This window comes from Stegodyphus dumicola, chromosome 9 (assembly GCF_044657685.1).
Source record: "Stegodyphus dumicola isolate Sdum_Otavi_A_Nest chromosome 9, ASM4465768v1".
Lineage (NCBI taxonomy): Eukaryota > Metazoa > Arthropoda > Arachnida > Araneae > Eresidae > Stegodyphus > Stegodyphus dumicola.
Window position 1 is genome coordinate 129770925 of NC_140776.1, and position 19837 is coordinate 129790761.

Below are 19837 nucleotides of genomic sequence, written 5' to 3' on the forward strand. Positions count from 1 at the left end.
TTTAAAATGATGTAAATATGGATTTGTGACTTTTGGAGAATCTTATTTCGGCTCTCGAATTTATCTGGATTCCAACATACAGCTCTTACTGCCATAAAGTTTGGCCATCCCTGACATATACGATAGATTCTTTTTCTTTTTCGACTAATTTTCAAATTTACAGTGGCATGTGTTCTTTCAATGAAAGATGTCCTCCAGGTATTAAGAATAGGGGTTTAATATTGCCCAAATAATTTCCAAAAACATAAAGCGTTCATAAACAAATTTTTGCCCTTTCCTAATTGAAATGCTGTCAACATGCTTATTTATATGTTTTTGTTTATACCTATATTAAATTATTTAAATTCTATTCGTATGTTGAAGTGCATTATTTTCTCTCATTTAGTGTTATCATTCATTGTTTAATTTTATTAAAATAGTAGTGTACAAACGTGGTCACATTAAACGGCGCTTGCTGTGTATTGTAAGAAAGGAGGTTGTTTTTGCCGACATCCAGCATTTCATAAATTTTACAATCTTCTTCGTCAATAATGTAACTAATAAAATATTATGTTTTTAATTTGATATATTATGTAATCAGTTACAAAATAATTATTTACTATTAGCAATGAGTTTGCTACATTTTATTTGATCTTTAAGTGGGGAAGATCGTCATCTGCTAAATATTTATCATAGATTATACTTACATTACTATTATTACAGATTATACTTACATATTTATCATAGATTATCATACATTAAGTTACTTTGAAACAGAAGACATGAAAAATGTGCAATATCCTCGCCGGGACTCGAACCTGACCTGTGGAATACGCGCCGAGTGTGCTACCATTGCTACTACGAAGGCACGATGGAAGGAGGGAGAAAATACTTTATATACTTTCCCTTTAAAGAACGACTAGGGATTAGGGTACCCAATCGCCAAATGTTGATGAATTTTTATCCACCAACTTTTAGTTCGGGTACTACAGTAGAGTTTTTAGGTTTTCTTGAAGTAGATGTAAAAAATGTTCAATGTCCTAGCCAGGATTCGAACCTGGACCTCTCGAATACGCACTGAGTGTGCTACCGTTACACCATGAAGGCATACTGGAAGGAGGGAGAAAATAGCTTATATACTTTAATCTTATTTCTGAATTTATGCAATCTAACATTATTGAATATTAATTATTAATTTAATTTATGTATCGTTGTTTTATATCCTAGATCATTATTTCCATGCACATCCAACCTGGCAGTCTATTTTCCCATTTCAGCTATTTATTTTCCATCAAGATTTTTTCACGATTCCCCCTCCCTTCAAAATTTTCCCACCCGCTGATTAAGAAGAGTGGAATATCTGTAATTACGTGCTTGGAAATGCACTTCAAACCATCCCTTCTTTTTTTAATTAATCTTTCTGAGCAAAAATAATTGCCATTTTGAAGAAATATCCTACTGTGTCAAACTGCTGCGTCAGTGAATCATCTGATTGGCTCGATTTGGATTTTCCATAAAATAAACTTCTTTCCTGCGTCTTTGGAAAATAAAACTACCTAATACCTGAGCTTGAAAGATATTCCGAACAATAAAAAGTACAACAAAAAAAGGTTATTTGATGCTATTCGTTCCCAGTACAAAGCTCACTCACGACCCGGATCAATTCCTTGACGCCATTAATAAGAGCTGATTACGTAAACGAGGTCAAACAAAAAGTAATAGGATAGTTTTTAAAGATCGTTTTTCCCCCTCTCCGTGCAATCGTGAAAACGAGTTATGCAGAACTCAGTCAGAAGCCAAATACGTAGAAACTAGAGCAAAACCAAATTCATCACTCTCAAAAACAATAGACTTCGAAAATATGTAAGCAGTATATATCCATGATTCTGTGATTTTATTAACTATCTTTGCTATTAAAAACCGAAGAATCCGTTCGCAATGTGTGTGTGTTTGTTTCTGGTGTTGTTAAAAACCAGTGGCACATACAGCCATCGAATTTTGAGCACATATAGTTCTCCACCCGCATATGGGCACCTGAAAACTCGAATTTTAAATTTCGAATTTCTTTCTTTCCTTACTTCTTTCTTTCTTTCTTTCTTTTTTTTTTTTTTTTTTTGTATTTTTGTATTTTTTACAAGTTTAATGGATTTTGGATCAACAAATTCAGTCATTTAAAGGCGATGCGTTACTCTGCTCGAAATAAAAAATTTTCATCTTCTTATCCAATGTGTTGTCATTCGGCAAAATGTAAGCTATTTATCTTTGAAATTTAATCAATGAGATCGCTTATTTAAAAGCAATGTATTGCCCTGCTAGAAATAAAATATTGTCTCAGCTTTACTGTTACATAATGAAGAATCTGTGTGTATGTAGTATGTTCCATGCATTATGGAAAAACAGCGGCACCTAGAGCTATAAGATGTTGACCAGATGTAATCCTCCACCTGGATTTCGAATTTATGTTTTACTCATTTCATATATTATGCGAATTCTATCATTTTGGTTAACAAACTCGACGACTGAAAAGCGAGCAGTAACACTTCTCGAAATAAAACATTTTTACCTTTCTCCAGCATGCCAGACTGTAGCCATTCGACCAAATATAAGATACTTATCATTCACTTTTAATAAATAAACTCGACTATTTAAAAACAATCTGTTGCCACTGCCCTAAATAAAATACTCTTATCTTCTATGCGTCAGCGTGCTGCCATTCAGTAAAGCATAAGATTTTCAAATGTGATCTCTTTGTTGTAGATTAACAAATTAAGGGATCTAACAGCAAAAAACGCAGCGCTGATGAATATTCTTTCTCCTTTTTGATCTGATTTATTTAAATGAAAATCTCTTGTGGACATCACACGACTTCCTTGTACGGCTTATTAAATTGTACCCATTTCTGTTTTTTCTGCACTTCATTTAAACTTATTTCCTCGAATTATTTTAACTTAGTTAAACCGGTCCTTCAATGCAAGTTAAATATGACATCAAAACTGCAAATTTTAAAAATAAATATCCCGCTCAATTTTTGTAGCATGGAAGTCAAACTTCTCACGATTTTAGTTTTTTATAACGAGTACAAAACTTCCCAAATATGTAAGTATAGGAACCAGGCGACCGCATTAAAAGTTAAATTTTGCTATTTATCCAAGGCAATAATCTCACAATAAAAAAAAAGTTCATAAGCTAAATGGAACTGCCACTTTCCTAATGAATTCTATAAAGTCCTCCACTTTAATTCATCTCACCTTAAAGCTAACTAATTGGCTAAAACTCACCTTACCAGTTTGGCATCATAATTCTTGAGTAAAAGACGAAACACCTTCGCATTTATTAATTATTGTTGACTGATGAGGAGTTGGTTTGTTCCCCCTTGAAAAGTCAACCAATTTCCAATAAATGACGATAATTACTTGATTTATTGATTAATTTTTCATTTTCAAAAGTTTCCATTTCAATTTTTTCATGATTCAAATTGAAGTAAGTTCCTTTAAAAAAATTTTTCAAAATTCCTATTTTAATGCTTGAAGTTATTTCATTCTACTAACCTTATCTAAGGATATAATATGCTCATACTTTTACATACATAGATGATATTATAACTTTCAATAATAATTCTACCTTTGAGCAATTCAAAATTTACTCAAATAGTTTAATACTTAATAAAACGAATACGAATCAAGATTCTATTGAATACCTAGACTTGCAAATTATTAAACACAACAAAATTAAATTATATGATAAAAGAAAGAATTTCCACTTTCATACTATTAAACTAATAATTGGAACTCTAATATCTCTAGAAAAGTAATAGAAAACACGTTTCATAGCCAAATAATCAGATTAAAAAATATATGTACTGAAATAGATGATTTAAAGGAAGAAATAATAAAGCTGATTAATGTTCAAGTTGATAACCAAGTACCACCGAAATTTATTAATTTATATATTAAAAAGGCAGGCATTAACTTTACTTTATAATTTTTTGGCTCCTTTTGATATGATAACATTACCTTAAACCTTAGCTGGAGGGTAATGAAGGATATAAAAGAGTAAAGAAATTATTTGTAAATTTTTATTGTAAATAAATTTGTAAATATGTATATTAATCAATACTGGATTCTTTCCTTTTACTAACAAAGGGCCAACTCTTTTCAAAAGTCTCAATTATAGCCCGAATTGAGTGAAGATTTTAATCTTCTTCTAATTTTCCATACTTTAGCCAGTATTTAGTTAAGTTTTGATATACCAGTTGAAATCAAGTTCATTAAACTTACAATATTTTCTTTCATTAAATTTAACTTCTTTAAGGAATTTTTGAGAATTTTCTGGGTATTTCTTTAGAGGTTTTTTTTAAGGACTTCGTTTCAAAAAAAAAAAAAAAAAAAAAAAAAAAAAAAATGGGGGGGGGGGGGAATTTTTAGACATTTTAACTTTTGCTTTAAAACTTAAATTTTAAAACATTTCATTTTTACTTCATTACTTTAATTATTTGCATTACCATATTTACACAATATTTCAACAGAACACACATTTCACATTACAAACAGTTTACATTTTTTAATTCACAATACCACTTTACTCTATTTTACTTCCAGCATACTTGATTGGCTTAACTCCCTAAATAATTGATCGTTAAAATTAAAACTTGAATTACATACCTTTAGGATTTTTAATTTTTAATTTTTAATTTAATTTAATTTTTTCTAGATTTATTTTTTTATATTTTAATTAATGTTTGCAAAAAATTTTTAATATAACAAAGATAGCAGCTTGGCACTCAACTTTACCTACATAAGCGCCATCTATTTAATTAATTTGAAGAACACACTTACTTCTCTATAAAAACACCTTTGCTTTCCCCAACGCTCATATAGTAGGTAAGTTAGAACTAAAACTTACTATTTACTTGCTTTAAGTATTTTTTTTAATTTTTTTATTTTTTTATGTAGTATTTAAGTATTTTCTAGATATGAAATTATATTTTTAAGTATATATTTGTTTTTTAAAAATTGTGAATTAGTTCTTTTTGTTTCTTATTGGTTTATATGGATTATGTATAGTTCTTTTTTAGTGTCTTTTTATTGATATGCATATTCGTGTCGGGGAGGTTCTGTAGACAAGGGTTTCTAAAATTCATTGGTTTCTAGATTATTTTTTATAAAAAATTAATTTTTTTAAAATTTAATTTTATAAAAAAAAGTTTAATTTAATACTTGACTTTACTTGCTTGTTTCTCAAAAGACTTCATTAGTATTTTCCTTTTAGAACTTTAATTCTTAAATGCTAATTTCTAAGAATACCACTTTATTGGTATTTCTTTTTGGACATTCTTCACTTTTTACTTTTGGTTTTGACTTTTACCCTTGCCTGCATGAATGACGAAACACGAATTAAATGATTGGAGAGTTAGGTTTGGAGGCAACTTCCCCTTGATAAGTCTGTCTCCTGCCTGCTCAACAGTCATTCACTTATGCATTTTTAAAAAATTGTTTGGATTAATTTTAATTTGCTAAATTAGTGAATTTATTTTCATGGATTGGTTTTGCACTTGATTTGCTTATGCTTCTGAATTTAAATGATATCGTAGATTAGTTCGAGAATTAAATCTTTTATATGTTTACACATTTAAAAACAATTTTTTTTTGGCTTTAAATTTGCTTTTTTACTTTTATACGTGTTTGTTAAAATTTAAATTTAAATTTCTTTATTTAATTGAATTTGTATTTAAATTTAATTTAATTAAATTCAATTTATTCTTATTAAACAATTTTATTTAATTGAATTTGTATTTAAATAAAATTTGTATTTAAATTAAATTTAATTAAATTCAATTTATTCTTATTAAACAATAATCCATTAGTATATATATATATATAAGATATAAAAGTATGAAGGAAAATTTATTTGATTGCAGCAAATTGACAATAAGCCTTTAAATTAATAGTTTTAGATTAAAGCTCAACCCCTTCATGGCGTCTGCCCCTTCCCTGCAGTATCCGCATTGCTGTAAACGTTCGCTCAATCTCTGTCCACAACTAAAACAAAGACTTGCCAACCATATAAAAATGCTGCAACCAACTATGTATCCTCTTCTGCCATTTTGCCTTACTGATGGCAGTGTGTCGCCTAGACTCTGCAAGCTGTTTTCCGTTATGCAAGATCTAATTATGCATCTAAAATTGTGGAGCTCGTTTAGCAACCCCTACTGTCTACAGATTAAGAAAATGTGTGCTAAGAGGTTAGTCATCCAGGAATAAACGATATTTAACTGCCAAACTGGTCGTGTTTCTTCCAAAATTCCATCCGGTCATCCATTACATCGCTCTTTGCCGCCAACTGCGCAACAGTTTTCACGGCTATGACCAAAAAGAGAATCGGTACTTTCCCTAATCAAGATGTCATCTAATATCAAATTATTTGCAGAGAACAATATTATCATCACACACACACACACACACATATATATATGATTTTGATATTGCCGACTGCAATAAAAAAGAGAGGTGCACAGCTAAATGTTATAGCATCACATATACAAAATGTCAACATTCTATGGCTAATCGTTTTTGAGTTATGAGAGAGATATACGTACGTACATAGGTACAGATATTACGAAGAAATACCTGATCTGAACATCACATGACTTCTTGCGTAGCATATTAAATTATACACATTTTTTTTTACTGCATTTAAACTTATTTCTTCAAATCGTATTAGAGATGTATTTCTAATCCAATCAATTCAGTTCTCAATTCGCGGCAAGACAAAAATATATAAAAACTCAATCTTCATTAAAAATTGTAAAAGACAGAAAAATTTAAAACACCAAGTATAGTTAAAAATAGTTTAAAAATTATTTTTACAATTAAAATTAGAGCTTCTAAGCAAAAACAAGCAATTCGGCGAGCCGGCAGGAAGACTAAATTTTCGGTGCACAAAATTAAAAGTTAACTTTCGGCAACACCAACTGATTTAATTCACTGTTCTACTAAGAGTTTCAAATCTAAACAAGTGGCGGCCTTAATGTTAAACTTAGCTTCATTTTGTTGATAATTCTGCAACTATTGGCTACAGAATAACTAACGGTATAAAAACCTTATCGGAAGATAAGAACAACATAATCCAATCATTTTTAAAGCAAAAAATTCATAATTTACCAGCATACAAGAATAAAAAAAACTGAGCTCACGGAGCCGAGTAATTGAGCGATATACATATATATGTAATAAATTCAGGGAGCAGAAATTTTGATAATCCACAGTGACTAAAAAATTGGAGGCGAAGGCATATTTAAATCTTCATTTCTGCAAACATGTTGCAGCGACAATCAAGTTGGCACATTAATTCTGCCTATTCCAAGAGATTTTACATTTTAGATAAATTTTCAATAAAAAAGAATTAGCAGAGAGGCAGCACTGTACCTAGGCCAAAGCGTGGAAAGCAAGTGCGTAATGTTCAAGATGAAATCTTAAGTCAGACTGAGTTAGTTTTGGTTCTCAAAGCATTTTGATTGGATAGTAAATATTGCTCTAAAATTACTATTGGCTGGTTGAGTTTAAGTTCCATTTACATCACCAGAATTACGTAAGCGTCAACAAACGTGTATATATATATATATATATATATATACACGTTTGTTGTTCCGCCAGTTGCAGCCAAAAAGGAAGGTGCACAACTGCATGCTATAACAGTTCCATATACAAAATTTCAACGTTCTGAGGCTACTCCTTTTTGAGTTATGCGAGCTATATACGTACGTACAGAGGTCACGAAAAAAAAAAAGTCAAATTGTTCATGGGAAAGATCAGAATGAATATTACCATTGAAATGTGATAACGGGAAATTTTCGCGATTGCAACACTTTCTTTATTTTGTACAAGAAAGTAAAAATGTATTTAAATGATGAGATGTCTAATTAGAAATATTTAAAATCATTATGTATTTTTTTTTTTTTTCTTTTTCATAATAACTATTTTCCGCGGCTTGCCGTACAAGCGATTAGTCTGGTAAATAATGCGGTTTATTTATAAAGATAAACAAAGTTCTTTTTTAATCTAAAATACGCTGTCCTTCATCCTCTATCAGTTTTTAATAGTTACAGTCGGACTTTGTTTCCACGACTGTTTGCAGGAAGTCCTCGTCGAGCTCTAGAGATCTTCGAGAAAGAGGCTGTTTTCTTAGTTTCCGGCTCAGAACTTCGGTAACCCCCACTGAAACTGCCTCACGGTTTATTGTCTAATCCCCATACACTGCAATAATATCCCTATTAAGAACTATTAAAGTGAACTCATAAAAGCAAAATATGCTTAATCATTCGTAACTTCCACTTAGATCTGTCAAAATTACTGTTAAAACTGAGCTGCACTCTTCGAAACTTGCACATAGAATAAAAACAAAGTAAAATATACCTTCTTCGTTTCCTGACTTTTAGTTGAATTAAGAAAACTGTATTATTTGAGGAAAGACCTAATATCTTTCTTTACCTTCCATGTGCCTTTCGGCGAAGCGCGAGGTATTTCCTTTGAAATTAAATTAATCTGTTATTGATTAACAAAATAAGCGATCTAAAAGCAATAAAGGTCTTCATAATAATATTTTTTCCATTTTTAATGTAAATGATTTAAGTAAAAATTCGTTTATATCATGAGATGTCTGATTAAAATATTAAATATTTTCTCTATAATTACACTAGCTGGACTTCTTGAAATCATTATGCATCTTTTTCTTTTTTAATAACTAACCGCTTGCTCGGGCTAGCCATGTATAATAGCTACTTTAAAAAAGAAAATATATCTAACGATTTTAATGAAGCCGGCTAGTGATATTTTATGGCTGCAAACAGTGATTAATAATTAATAAAGATAAAAAACTGAGTTTATTCTTTTTATGTCCCTTGGTTTGTTAAAAGGAGACAGATTAAATTTAAAAGAAAAATCTGATGTGTACACCACATGACTTCCTTGTATCGAATATTAAATTATACGCATTTTTTTTTTCATTTCATTTAAACTTATTGGAATGAATTAAATCTACTTCGTCGATAGTGCATAAACCACAATAGTATAAATGCACTCTTTAAAGTTCACTATATTTGTTTACCATAGCCACCCTCTGGCGCTAGGTTCACCTAACAGCTTTACATTTAATTCATTTTATAACTAATCCTAATAGTCTCTGGTATACTGGTACACAATCACATTAGGATTTTAATCATTTCGTTTTGTATATGCCATAGGCCAATTGAGTATGTAAATAAATCAAGGTGCGAACGCACCCACCCGATGGCAAAGATATACTGCGGCCGTGGAAAGGGGAGTCAAGCTTTCGTGAAAACAATTAAGTTGCATGAGGAGAACGAGTATGCATAATATCTTACTAGTTGAAATACGCAATTAAATAATATGAGTTGAACATAGAATGCAATATAGTACGTTGAGCAGTAATAATGTGAATGACGTAAAACATTGACTGATTAAATTTGTAACTGAGAGAATTTCAGGTCGAGTCTTGAGCACATGTGAGTTTAATTGGAGAATTCCTACTGTGAGAGGCAGTTAACACGCAAATATTTATGATATAATAATGAAAATAAGCTTGATAAGAATAATATAAAAATTATTAGGAGAGTCCATACAAAGTCAATATCTTTGCAAGTATTCATATGCAGTGCGTCCGTAAAGTCATGGTGCACTTTTGTTCGGTCACAGGAAAGCAAAAAAAACAAGATAGAAATGTGAAATCTTCACCAAACAAAAGGAAAACTCTCCAAGTTCCCGTAGTATTATGTGCAAGCATGAGCGCACTCAGGTGCTGACGCAACACCGCAAAATACGAAGGAGAAGATCAGCCCATCCACGCCCACGCCAATCGAGATGTGGACCGTCGTATAGAGGAAAGTTCAGAGTGTTCTGTGGCTTGCCAAATTCGAATCCGTGACCAAAGTGCAACTCGAATATCATCGCGTGTACAACGAACCGCTACCACATAGAAATAGCATTAATCGGTGGGATAAGCAGTTGAAGGACACCGGCAGTTTGTTGGATAAACCCCATTTTGGCAGGCCATCGGTCAGTGACGAGTCTGTAAAGGCTATATAGAAGAGTTACCTAAGAAGCTCTTACAAATTGCAGCTGTTGAACGCTATCAAACCAACGGATAGACCCAAACTATTTGCGTTTGCTACAGATATGCTTCATGAGGTCGACAATGAAATCCGATTTCTGCAGAAGATTATGTTTAACGATGAGGCGACATTCCCTGTTAGTGGACATGTTCATCGCCATAACATCCGAATATGAGCTGCTGAAAATCCTCATTCGCACGTAGAGTACGAACGTAACAGCCCTAAAGGGAACGTGTGGTGTGACCTGATGCATGATAAAGTGATAGGACCATTTTTCTTTGCGGAGTAGACTGTGATGGTATGGGTGGAGCCCCACATCAAACTGTACTGAATAGGTATGAAGCTTTAACCGTTTGATTGCTACGCGGCGCTAAAGCATTGCGTTCATTTGTCTCGAAAACCGCGACGCAGTTAGTTATTTTAGAATGCACTCGTGTTACAAAATACGCGTGAGGTCAGACTACGTACGTCCACACCCAAGGAGCAACAAAGACACACTGAAACTCGCAGCGTGAAAGCGCTGCTCACATTTCTATCTAGTTTTGTTTATTTCCTGTGACCGATCAAAATGCACCATGACTTTACGAACGCACTATATATAATATAACACGTTTTTAAAAGTTTTTACGAATAAAATTTAAACAGAGTCCATAATTGACTCTAGCAAGCCACAATGTCTATAAGATTTGTCAGTAAGTAATTAATGAATGAAATAATGGTAAAATTATAATACATATATACAATCACCAATTAATATTATGATGAATAAACCTGGTCGCTTCACTACACTTTCAACAGTAGGATAGTAATTAGTTATTTTACATAAGTGAGGATATGAGGAATTCTTCATTTTTTCAAAAAAATTGTGTGAACCCATAAGTATTTGCTCCGGAATTAGATGAATCATTAAGTCTGCATGAATAATAGTGTTGCCAACGTACCAAGGCGCATTTACCATGGCATGTAGAATCTTGTTCTGCAGAATTTCAATTTTCTTTTGTTCTGTTTTTATGACTGTGGCCTACGCCGAGTTGCATAAAGAAGAATTGGTGGAATAAACGTGAGATATAAAGTTCTTTTCACTTTAAAGCTGAGTTTTGATTTTCTTCCGATAAGATTATATAAAGCCATAAATGCTCTGTTAAGTTTATCAGTTATGTGATCTTTAAACATCAGTCTGTTCTCAATAGTAACCCCAAGATACTTGTAAGAATCCGAAACAGGGATAACTTCATTATCTCTTATTAAAAATATCTGTATCAACACGCATGTATCTTTTCATTCTTCTATATAAAACAATTCTGTATTTATAGGTATTTAATTTTAACTTCCATAGCCAAATTCCATTTCAACTCTCTATTCTGAAAATAATAATAACTATTTCTAGATTAATCCATATCATATGACTTGCATAATGCTGATGACGTAGCTAATTCGAAACATGAACTCCAAATTTCGAGAACTGAAACCTTTCTCTTGGTGAGCTTCCATACTGGATAACTGAACACTTTGCTTTTACCTCTCTTCTCGCTAAGACGCTACTTCGCTGCTCTGTTCCTATATCGCAACAGTATCAAAAATGTAAATGTTCATGAATAGCACAATTAGAGTGCCAAGTGAAGTTTGGCCGTAAACGTCAGTTGAAATAAAGATAAATACTTAATTCACCTCGGCTACCAAGTTTGCTGTTCTTTCCGGATTCAACATTCTACATTATCAGTATTGTTAAGATTCTTTTATTACATATATATAAAAGTGCCAAAACATGAATATTTGTGTTACTTAAAATATTTTTTTATATTTGCGAGCAAATAGCTACTATCAACGGTTACTGTTAAAAAATTTTATCAACTTTGTACTATTAAAATTTTTTTATCATTAAATAGATAAGTGAAAGTTCACTTACCTTCTAAATAGGGCTGCCCTGAACTGCCTGCTTTTCCTTCTTGTAGGTATCCGTCTCTATGATGAACTTCGATTCACTGCGCAACACAGCTATAAACTTTTTAAGAAAATTTAATTCGTATGAAAGATATCCACAAAATATTTACAAGTTATAATGATTACAAGCATAATTTATACGGAGACGGTCTATCGTTATACATCTGTTAGACGCGTCAGCCGTTCAACTGACTGTTTTTAGTCTCTTTCGCCAGAGGGCGTTCGTGGAAGTAAAGTTCTAGTAAACAAACGCGACACTCCCACCTTGAGGTCCAGTATCAGCAGAGGATGGACCTCAACTGACCTGTAGTTCAAGTCTTTTGAGTTTTCGTCATACGTCGAGTTCTGTACCTCACTAGCATATCCGACTCAGGTGTAAAGTTGAGTTCAAGAGGTATGAGGTTCTTAGTAGGTCTTATAATCTCCCCTTGTGCAGTTTTCAGTTTCACTAATCTAATGTGTCCGTCGTGGGATGGAAATATTTCCACGATTCTAGCTAAGGGCCAGTTTATCCCTTTTTCGTTGTTGGACACAATTACAAGATCACCAACTTTCACAGAAGATGGTTCGCGGATGAATTTTGAGCTTTGTTTTAGTTGCCCTAAATATTCTGATCGAAATCTTTTTCGTAAATCTTTTCTCAATTTGGCTCTGTAAAGGTATCTTTTATTGATGGATTTAGAATCCAAAAGATCTAATTCAGGAACTCCAGTCTCTGGAATTTCTGTTAGAAACATTGCTGGGGTGAGAGCTCTTAAATCCTTTACGTCTTCTGACAAATACGTGAGAGGACGGTTGTTCATAATGCTCTCGCAATCACAAATGATTGTCAACAATTCTTCGTAGTTCAGAGAAGATTTTCCTAGTACCTTTCGAAGAATTCTCTTTAGTACTCCAATTAATCTTTCCCACCACCCTCCCCACCATGGCGAGGAAGGGGGAATAAATTTCCATTCAATTTTCTTAACTGTTGCATTTTCTAAGATAGAATACCAATCTATGGTCTTAAACAAATTATTTGATCCAACAAAATTGGTTCCATTGTCGGAGTATACAGTGACAGGTCTACCCCTTCGAGCGATGAATCGCCTGAATGCGTGCAGAAAACTTTCGGTTGATAGAGATGAGACTAGCTCTAAGTGAACTGCTCTATATATTGCGCAAGTAAAAATGACGATCCATGTTTTTTGGCCTCCTTTTAAAATTAAGGGACCCGTCAGATCAACACCAATAATCTCAAAAATTAAAGCATCTCTTATTCTGTCTTCAGGTAGTGGCGCTTGAGGAATCTTATATGAATCAGAGTCGAACCTTCGACATCGTACACAGTTTTGGATAACCTTGCGTACGGTCTTCCTACTCTTTATGATCCAATATTTTTCACGCAAAGCGCACATAACGAATTGTACTCCAGCGTGACTTAGCCTTTCATGTTCAGATTTGATCAGTTTTAAGACTAATGGATGTTCTGAGGGAAGTAAAACTGGGTAACGAAAGTCAGCATCGTCGTCTCTCTGAAAGATACGTGTTTTCACTTTTATAAGGCCATTGGAGTCCATGATAGGTTCTAGAGCACGTATTCTTTTATCTTTCAATCCTTCGAAAGATTCTCGTTGGATCAGTCGGAAAACCACTGTTTCAGCTCCCTTTAGTTCTTCGACTGAAATTCTCCCATGAGTTCTTTCAGATGGTGGTGTTGTAGCATTTTTAATGAATCTAAAGATCCAAGATACGACCTTTATGATCTTTTCGAATTTTGAAATATTGTCAAAAAGGTTAAATTTATCTGCATTCGTGTGATTGTTGGCTGAAACTACAGTTCGTTTTCTCTCTCCATTTACTATATCGAAGTCAGGATGTTCTCCATCTGCAATAGGCCACTCTTCTGGAGGTCGATAAATCCAATCTGGTCCTTTCCACCATTCGGATTTCCTCAATTCTTTTGCAGAGCAACCGCGTGATGGCAAATCCGAAGGATTAAACTTTCCGGGAATGTGATGCCAGTGATCTGAGTTACTCAATTTTCGAATCTCATTTACTCGATTGGCTACAAAAGTGGACCAATTTTCTTTCTGTTTTATCCAAAAGAGAGCATTTGTGGAATCCGTCCAGTAAAAAACTGGAACCTCTTTTAATTTCAAGTCTTCTCTTATTGTATGAGAGAGCCTGGCTCCAATAGTGCAAGCGAGTATCTCTAGTCGAGGTATGGTGAGGGCTTTTAGGGGAGCAACTCTCGCTTTAGATTGTATCAATTGACAAGTGAATCCACTCTCACCGCTGTGTCTAAGAAAAATGCAGGTCGCATACGCGTCCTTGCTTGCGTCCGAAAATACATGCAGAGTAGTACTTTCGTCTATTTTGGGAAGCAATCTAGGAATTTTGATGTCTTTCAAATATTTTAACTGAGATGACCATGTGAAAAATTTCCTTGCTAGATCATTTCGCAGATTAGTATCCCAGTTAATTTTATGTTTCCAGCACTCTTGCAGAATCAGTTTAGGCATGAGAGTAACTGGACTAGTAAACCCAATTGGGTCAAAGATTTTACTCAATTCGGAAAGAACAGATCTTTTGCTCAATACAGGGTTTTCTTCATATTTTACGTGACAAGACAAAGTATCGTCAAACAAGTCCCATTTCAATCCCAATACTGACACAACATCTTCATAATCTTTATCAGAAAGGTTTAGAATTGAAGTTTCATTTTTAAGTCTATTATGTTTCCATCCTCTTAGGTCAAATTTTGCAGTAGCCATTATTTCCTTAGATCCTTTGATAAATGAGTTTAATTCTTCAATTGATTCCACGCTCGCTACGCAGTTATCCACATACATGGCTTTCTTTAGCTTTGAAGCTATTTCCTGATGATGTTTTGGTACATTTTCCAAATGGTAGTTAATCGTGGCAGCGAGTAAAAAGGGGCTGGCGTTTACGCCGAATACAACCCTTCGGTGCCGATATATAGTCAGTTTTTCAGGCTGTCCTTTCTCCCACCATAGGAACCGGAGAAAATCTCGATCCGCTGGGTTCACACCTATCTGAAGAAATGCTCTTTTTATATCCGAAATTACTCCATATTTCCCCTCTCGAAATTTTATCAAAATTTTGGGGATCAATTCAAGATAATTAGGACCCTTTTCCAGGCAGTCGTTCAGAGAAACCGAATTTTTCTCCTTTGCAGATGCGTCGAACACTGGTCGAATTTTGGTAGTCGAATTTTCCCGAAACACGGGTCTATGTGGCAGATAATGCCCTTTGATCTTTTCTGCCTCCGAAATATAGACAGGTTCAATTATTCCCTCTTCTACCCAATCCTTTAAAACAGTTTCGTAGGCTTCTAAGGAATTCTTTGTCTGAAGGGTTTTCACGCAAGACTTCAGACGCTTTTCTGCAAGGATTCTATTATCCGGCAACTCAGGATGAATTTGAAGCCAGGGAAGTGATACCTGATACCTTCCAGCGTCATCTCTTTCTAAAGTACGGATGAAATAATTTTCTGTAGCCTTTTGTATTTCTTGTTTTGTTTGCGAAAGAGCTGGTTCAGTTATTCCGATAGAATCAAGAGACCACAAGTCACAAATTTTTCTGTCACTAATGTGTAGTGATAAAAGAACTTCATTAAAATTTTTTCCCTTTACCTTCGTTCTCCCTAATATTGTCCAACCAAGGTGTGTATTCATCGCTACTAAACTCTCCGTTACGTGTATTATTTCCCCTGTAAAGAGTTTTCCGGCATAATCTGCTCCTACAAGCACGTGTATTTCGTTAGGGTGTTTTTCAAATAAACAAGAATTCTCATTAGTTACATCACTGGGAAAAAGTTTGTAACCTCTTAGTTTCTTTAAGCATTCCCTATCCTCCAATTTTGGAATATGTGAGCATATGGTTTTTTGGCTCAAAACTTCCATTTCGCATGTGAATCCTGTTTCTGGATTATTTAACTTAATCAGATACTTGTTGTGATTTTCCCTTTTTTCTATCCCTCCAAAAAGCCCATGAGTCACACTTTCCTGACCTAAAGATTTTAGTTTTAATTTCTCCGCAAGAAATGTGCTGATATATGATCTGCTACTTCCGGTATCCAGAATTATTCGTGTAAAATTGCTTTCACCATCTCCGTAAACATTGGCAATTAAAGTTTGCAAGATTACACTTTCATAGGATGAATTATTCGTTAAGGCCTTATTTTCAATTTGTTCTTCCTTAATTTCTCCGTTTTCGTTTTTAAAACACATTATAGTGGCATGTCGTTGTTTACATAATTCACACCTTATTCTAGAAGTGCAAATAAAACTAAGATGCCGTGGGCGTAAACAGCGATAACAGATCCCTTTCGCTTTGCATTTCTCCCTTTTTTTCTCAGTAGACCATAAAGATGCTTGTTTACACGTTATAGACTCGTGATCAGAAGAGTCGCAGAAAACACATGGTGTTTGTCCCCCCCGCAAACTTGCGTTCGTTAACTCCGAAGCTGTGTGTTTCGCAATAGGTCTGGGTTCACTCAGTTTGTTATGCTTTTGCGGCGCCGCCTTTGGCTGGACCGTCTGGAATGTACGTTCCCGCGCAACTAATTGCTCAGAAAGAAATTCCACTAGGTGACTCAAATCGTAATTTGATTTCCGAACTGTTTTATTATACTCCAAAACCAAATCTGGGGGCAATGTTTTAAGCAAAATAGGTGTTAATAAAGCTCCATATGTTTCTGAGGTCATATTTAATGATTCAAGACATCGAATATGTTTCTGTATATAATTGAATAACTTACGGAAATTTTGAATGTCATTAGAATCCTTTAGAGGTCTTATTTTCAGTAATTTATCTATATGAGCGTTTATCAGTACATCTTTATTTCCAAATCTTTCTGTGAGGAGTTTAACTGAAGTTTCGTAATTTTCTTCGGTTAAATCGAAACCGTCAATGGTGTTATAAGCAGTACCTCCCAAAAAGGATTTCAAATAATTAAATTTGCTTATAGCGTCAAGCGTTTTATTTTGATGTAAGGCTGATGAAAAAGTGTTCCAAAATGTCAGCCATTCGCAGCTCTCGCCATAAAACTTCGGAATCGTAAGTTTAGGAAGCTTCACATTATGACTTTCGATTTTAACGTTTTCTATAATACTTTCACTTAACTGTTCAGTGCTTCGTAACACATTAAATTTTTGTTGTTCTATATTAATTTCTTTCAATTTTTTGTTAGCTTTGTATTTAAATGTAGTTATTCTTTCACGATATTCGTCAACACCGTTTAATTCCTGGTCTAGATCCTTTATGTTTATTAATTTTTCTATATCGGCATCTATTTGTTTTAACTCGTTCGATTTTTCATTTAAGAGTTCTAAGGAAATTTCTAGTTCCTCTGCATTCACTTCTGTTTTTGGTAATTCAGTTTCGATTCGGCCAATTAATTTTGTAACGGCAGCCCTTATGTGGCCGCGTTTCCTTTTCAATGTATCGATGAATTCCGTCATTGTTTAATATTCAACAATTCAACAACTATCAGCAATCACTAATTATTTATGCTTATGTATCCTCTATATAACTGATATCAATTTAGACAGTTTCAATAGTTAGGAAAATAGCAGTTACTGGCAGTCCCTGTTCGGGCGCCATGTTAAAAAATTTTATCAACTTTGTACTATTAAAATTTTTTTATCATTAAATAGATAAGTGAAAGTTCACTTACCTTCTAAATAGGGCTGCCCTGAACTGCCTGCTTTTCCTTCTTGTAGGTATCCGTCTCTATGATGAAGTTCGATTCACTGCGCAACACAGCTATAAACTTTTTAAGAAAATTTAATTCGTATGAAAGATATCCACAAAATATTTACAAGTTATAATGATTACAAGCATAATTTATACGGAGACGGTCTATCGTTATACATCTGTTAGACGCGTCAGCCGTTCAACTGACTGTTTTTAGTCTCTTTCGCCAGAGGGCGTTCGTGGAAGTAAAGTTCTAGTGAACAAACGCGACAGTTACGAAAATAATAATAATAATAATAATAATAATAATAATAATAATAATAAAAGACTTCTCTGGAACACGAACTATAGTCAATATATCAGTTTGTAAAAAATTGTTTTAAATGATGAGATATAATAGAATAACAATAGAATTAATGGACATTTCCTTTGCTATTTTAGGTAGCCGTATAATCACAGTTCGCACGCGTGACGAGGACAATGACCCCATCGAGTACGGAATTGAGCCTGCGAAGTACGTCGATGGTTCGGAATACTTCCGCATCCTCAAAGACACTGGAGAAGTTTTCCTTGACAAACCTTTGACTGGACAGGTAACAAAAGTTCTCTGTTCTCATCGTCATGTATTATGCGATTCTATTCTTATGCTGGGCAAACCCAAAAGAATCATCTTGGTGCAAATGTTTATAGAGCAATGTAACTGGTGCACATTTGTCGATGATATAACACATTAAATTTTAAAACTATGCAAGTTTCATGTCACATATTACAGATGTTCTAAGTGAGATCTAGGATACGCATCTAATTTACAATCCAAAAACAGCAGTGCGTTTTCTGCAAGTGGCAAAACTCACCTGGCCTTTAGCTTCGTCGATCCAACAGGGTGGTACACGAAGTGTCTCGCCATTCAGCCATCTCATATAAATTTTAATATTACATATGGAGTGTTAAAAACGCTCATTTCGGTGCTTCTGTTGAAGGAAAATTTAATAGCTGTTAGTAACGGATTCTAGCTTGCTGCAAAACAGCAATTTATAAGATGACAGACAGCAGTTAGTTGAGTATAGAACAGTAGGTGAAAATTGAAATATTGTGGTGGCCTCGCAAAGATGTTTCCGTGCATGCATTGGCACAAAAGGGGCTTCTTGCAAATATACCATTCACAGACTGTTTCAGTAACCTGAAGTCACTAGCTTCAGTATTGGAGAGGAATCGGCGGTGCCTGTCAAGTGTCCGCACATCTGAAATCATCAAAGCAGTTGGCGTGGTTTTGACAGGAAGTCCTAGCAAAGCAACAAAGAGAATGGCTTCCAAGTTGTGCAGTTGTGCTGTGCAACTTCGGAAGACAGTTTCATGTCCCGTGACGGATGGATCTCACGCAGAACATATGTAATAGATAACAAGAATCTTGGCCGTTCAAATTTCAATTTGATATATCACAGGCAAATACGTGCCATTTGCATTATTTGCTATAAACGTTTGCGGCAGAGTGGATAAAACCGTGTGCAACGTTTGCTATAACCATTTGCAGCAAGCATAAAACTATCGAAAATTTGACAAAATAATTTTTTATTTAAATGTTTCGGTTGCACTTAAAATCCATTGAATGACGCATTGTAATTTGAAAATGAATATATTGCTCTGCTTTTCAATTAGTACTGTTACCATTCGGCATTAAGCTTATCTATTGCTAAACGTCCTTTTTTTTTTATATTGGGGGGGGGGATGAGGAAAGTATTGGATTTTCTGCCGGTTATGCATGACATAATATCATTCCATCCTGTAAATAACTTACACGCTTCTTATTCTGTAAACAATACTTAACTCTTTTCTTTGAAATAATCAAGAGATAAACCATCATTTTCAGCATGAATGGAGACTCAAGTAATATCTTAAGAAGAAAGGAGCTTGAGATCTGAAATGCTGCGATTTTCGTTTATAGGTTTACCTGAAGACATTGGTATAGGGAGATTACTGAGCGTTACTGCAAGTTTTAAAAGATGCTATCCGGTATCTACTAAGTATTCTTGGTTTCCGAAATTCTTGGCTCACTTTCAGGATATTATCATTAATGACTGCTGATGCGTT

At 34.0% G+C, this 19837-nt stretch overlaps 1 protein-coding gene across 2 annotated transcripts in view; it reads left to right on the forward strand.

Annotated features, from left to right (window-relative positions):
* LOC118186648 (tyrosine kinase receptor Cad96Ca-like) overlaps positions 1-19837 on the forward strand; it is a 127530-nt gene that overhangs the window by 66590 nt on the left and 41103 nt on the right. For both annotated transcript variants that reach the window (XM_085824107.1, XM_085824108.1), the window contains exon 3: positions 18191-18342. In XM_085824107.1, the coding sequence (XP_085680233.1) occupies positions 18191-18342 (152 nt within the window). The remainder of the gene's footprint in view (positions 1-18190; positions 18343-19837) is intronic.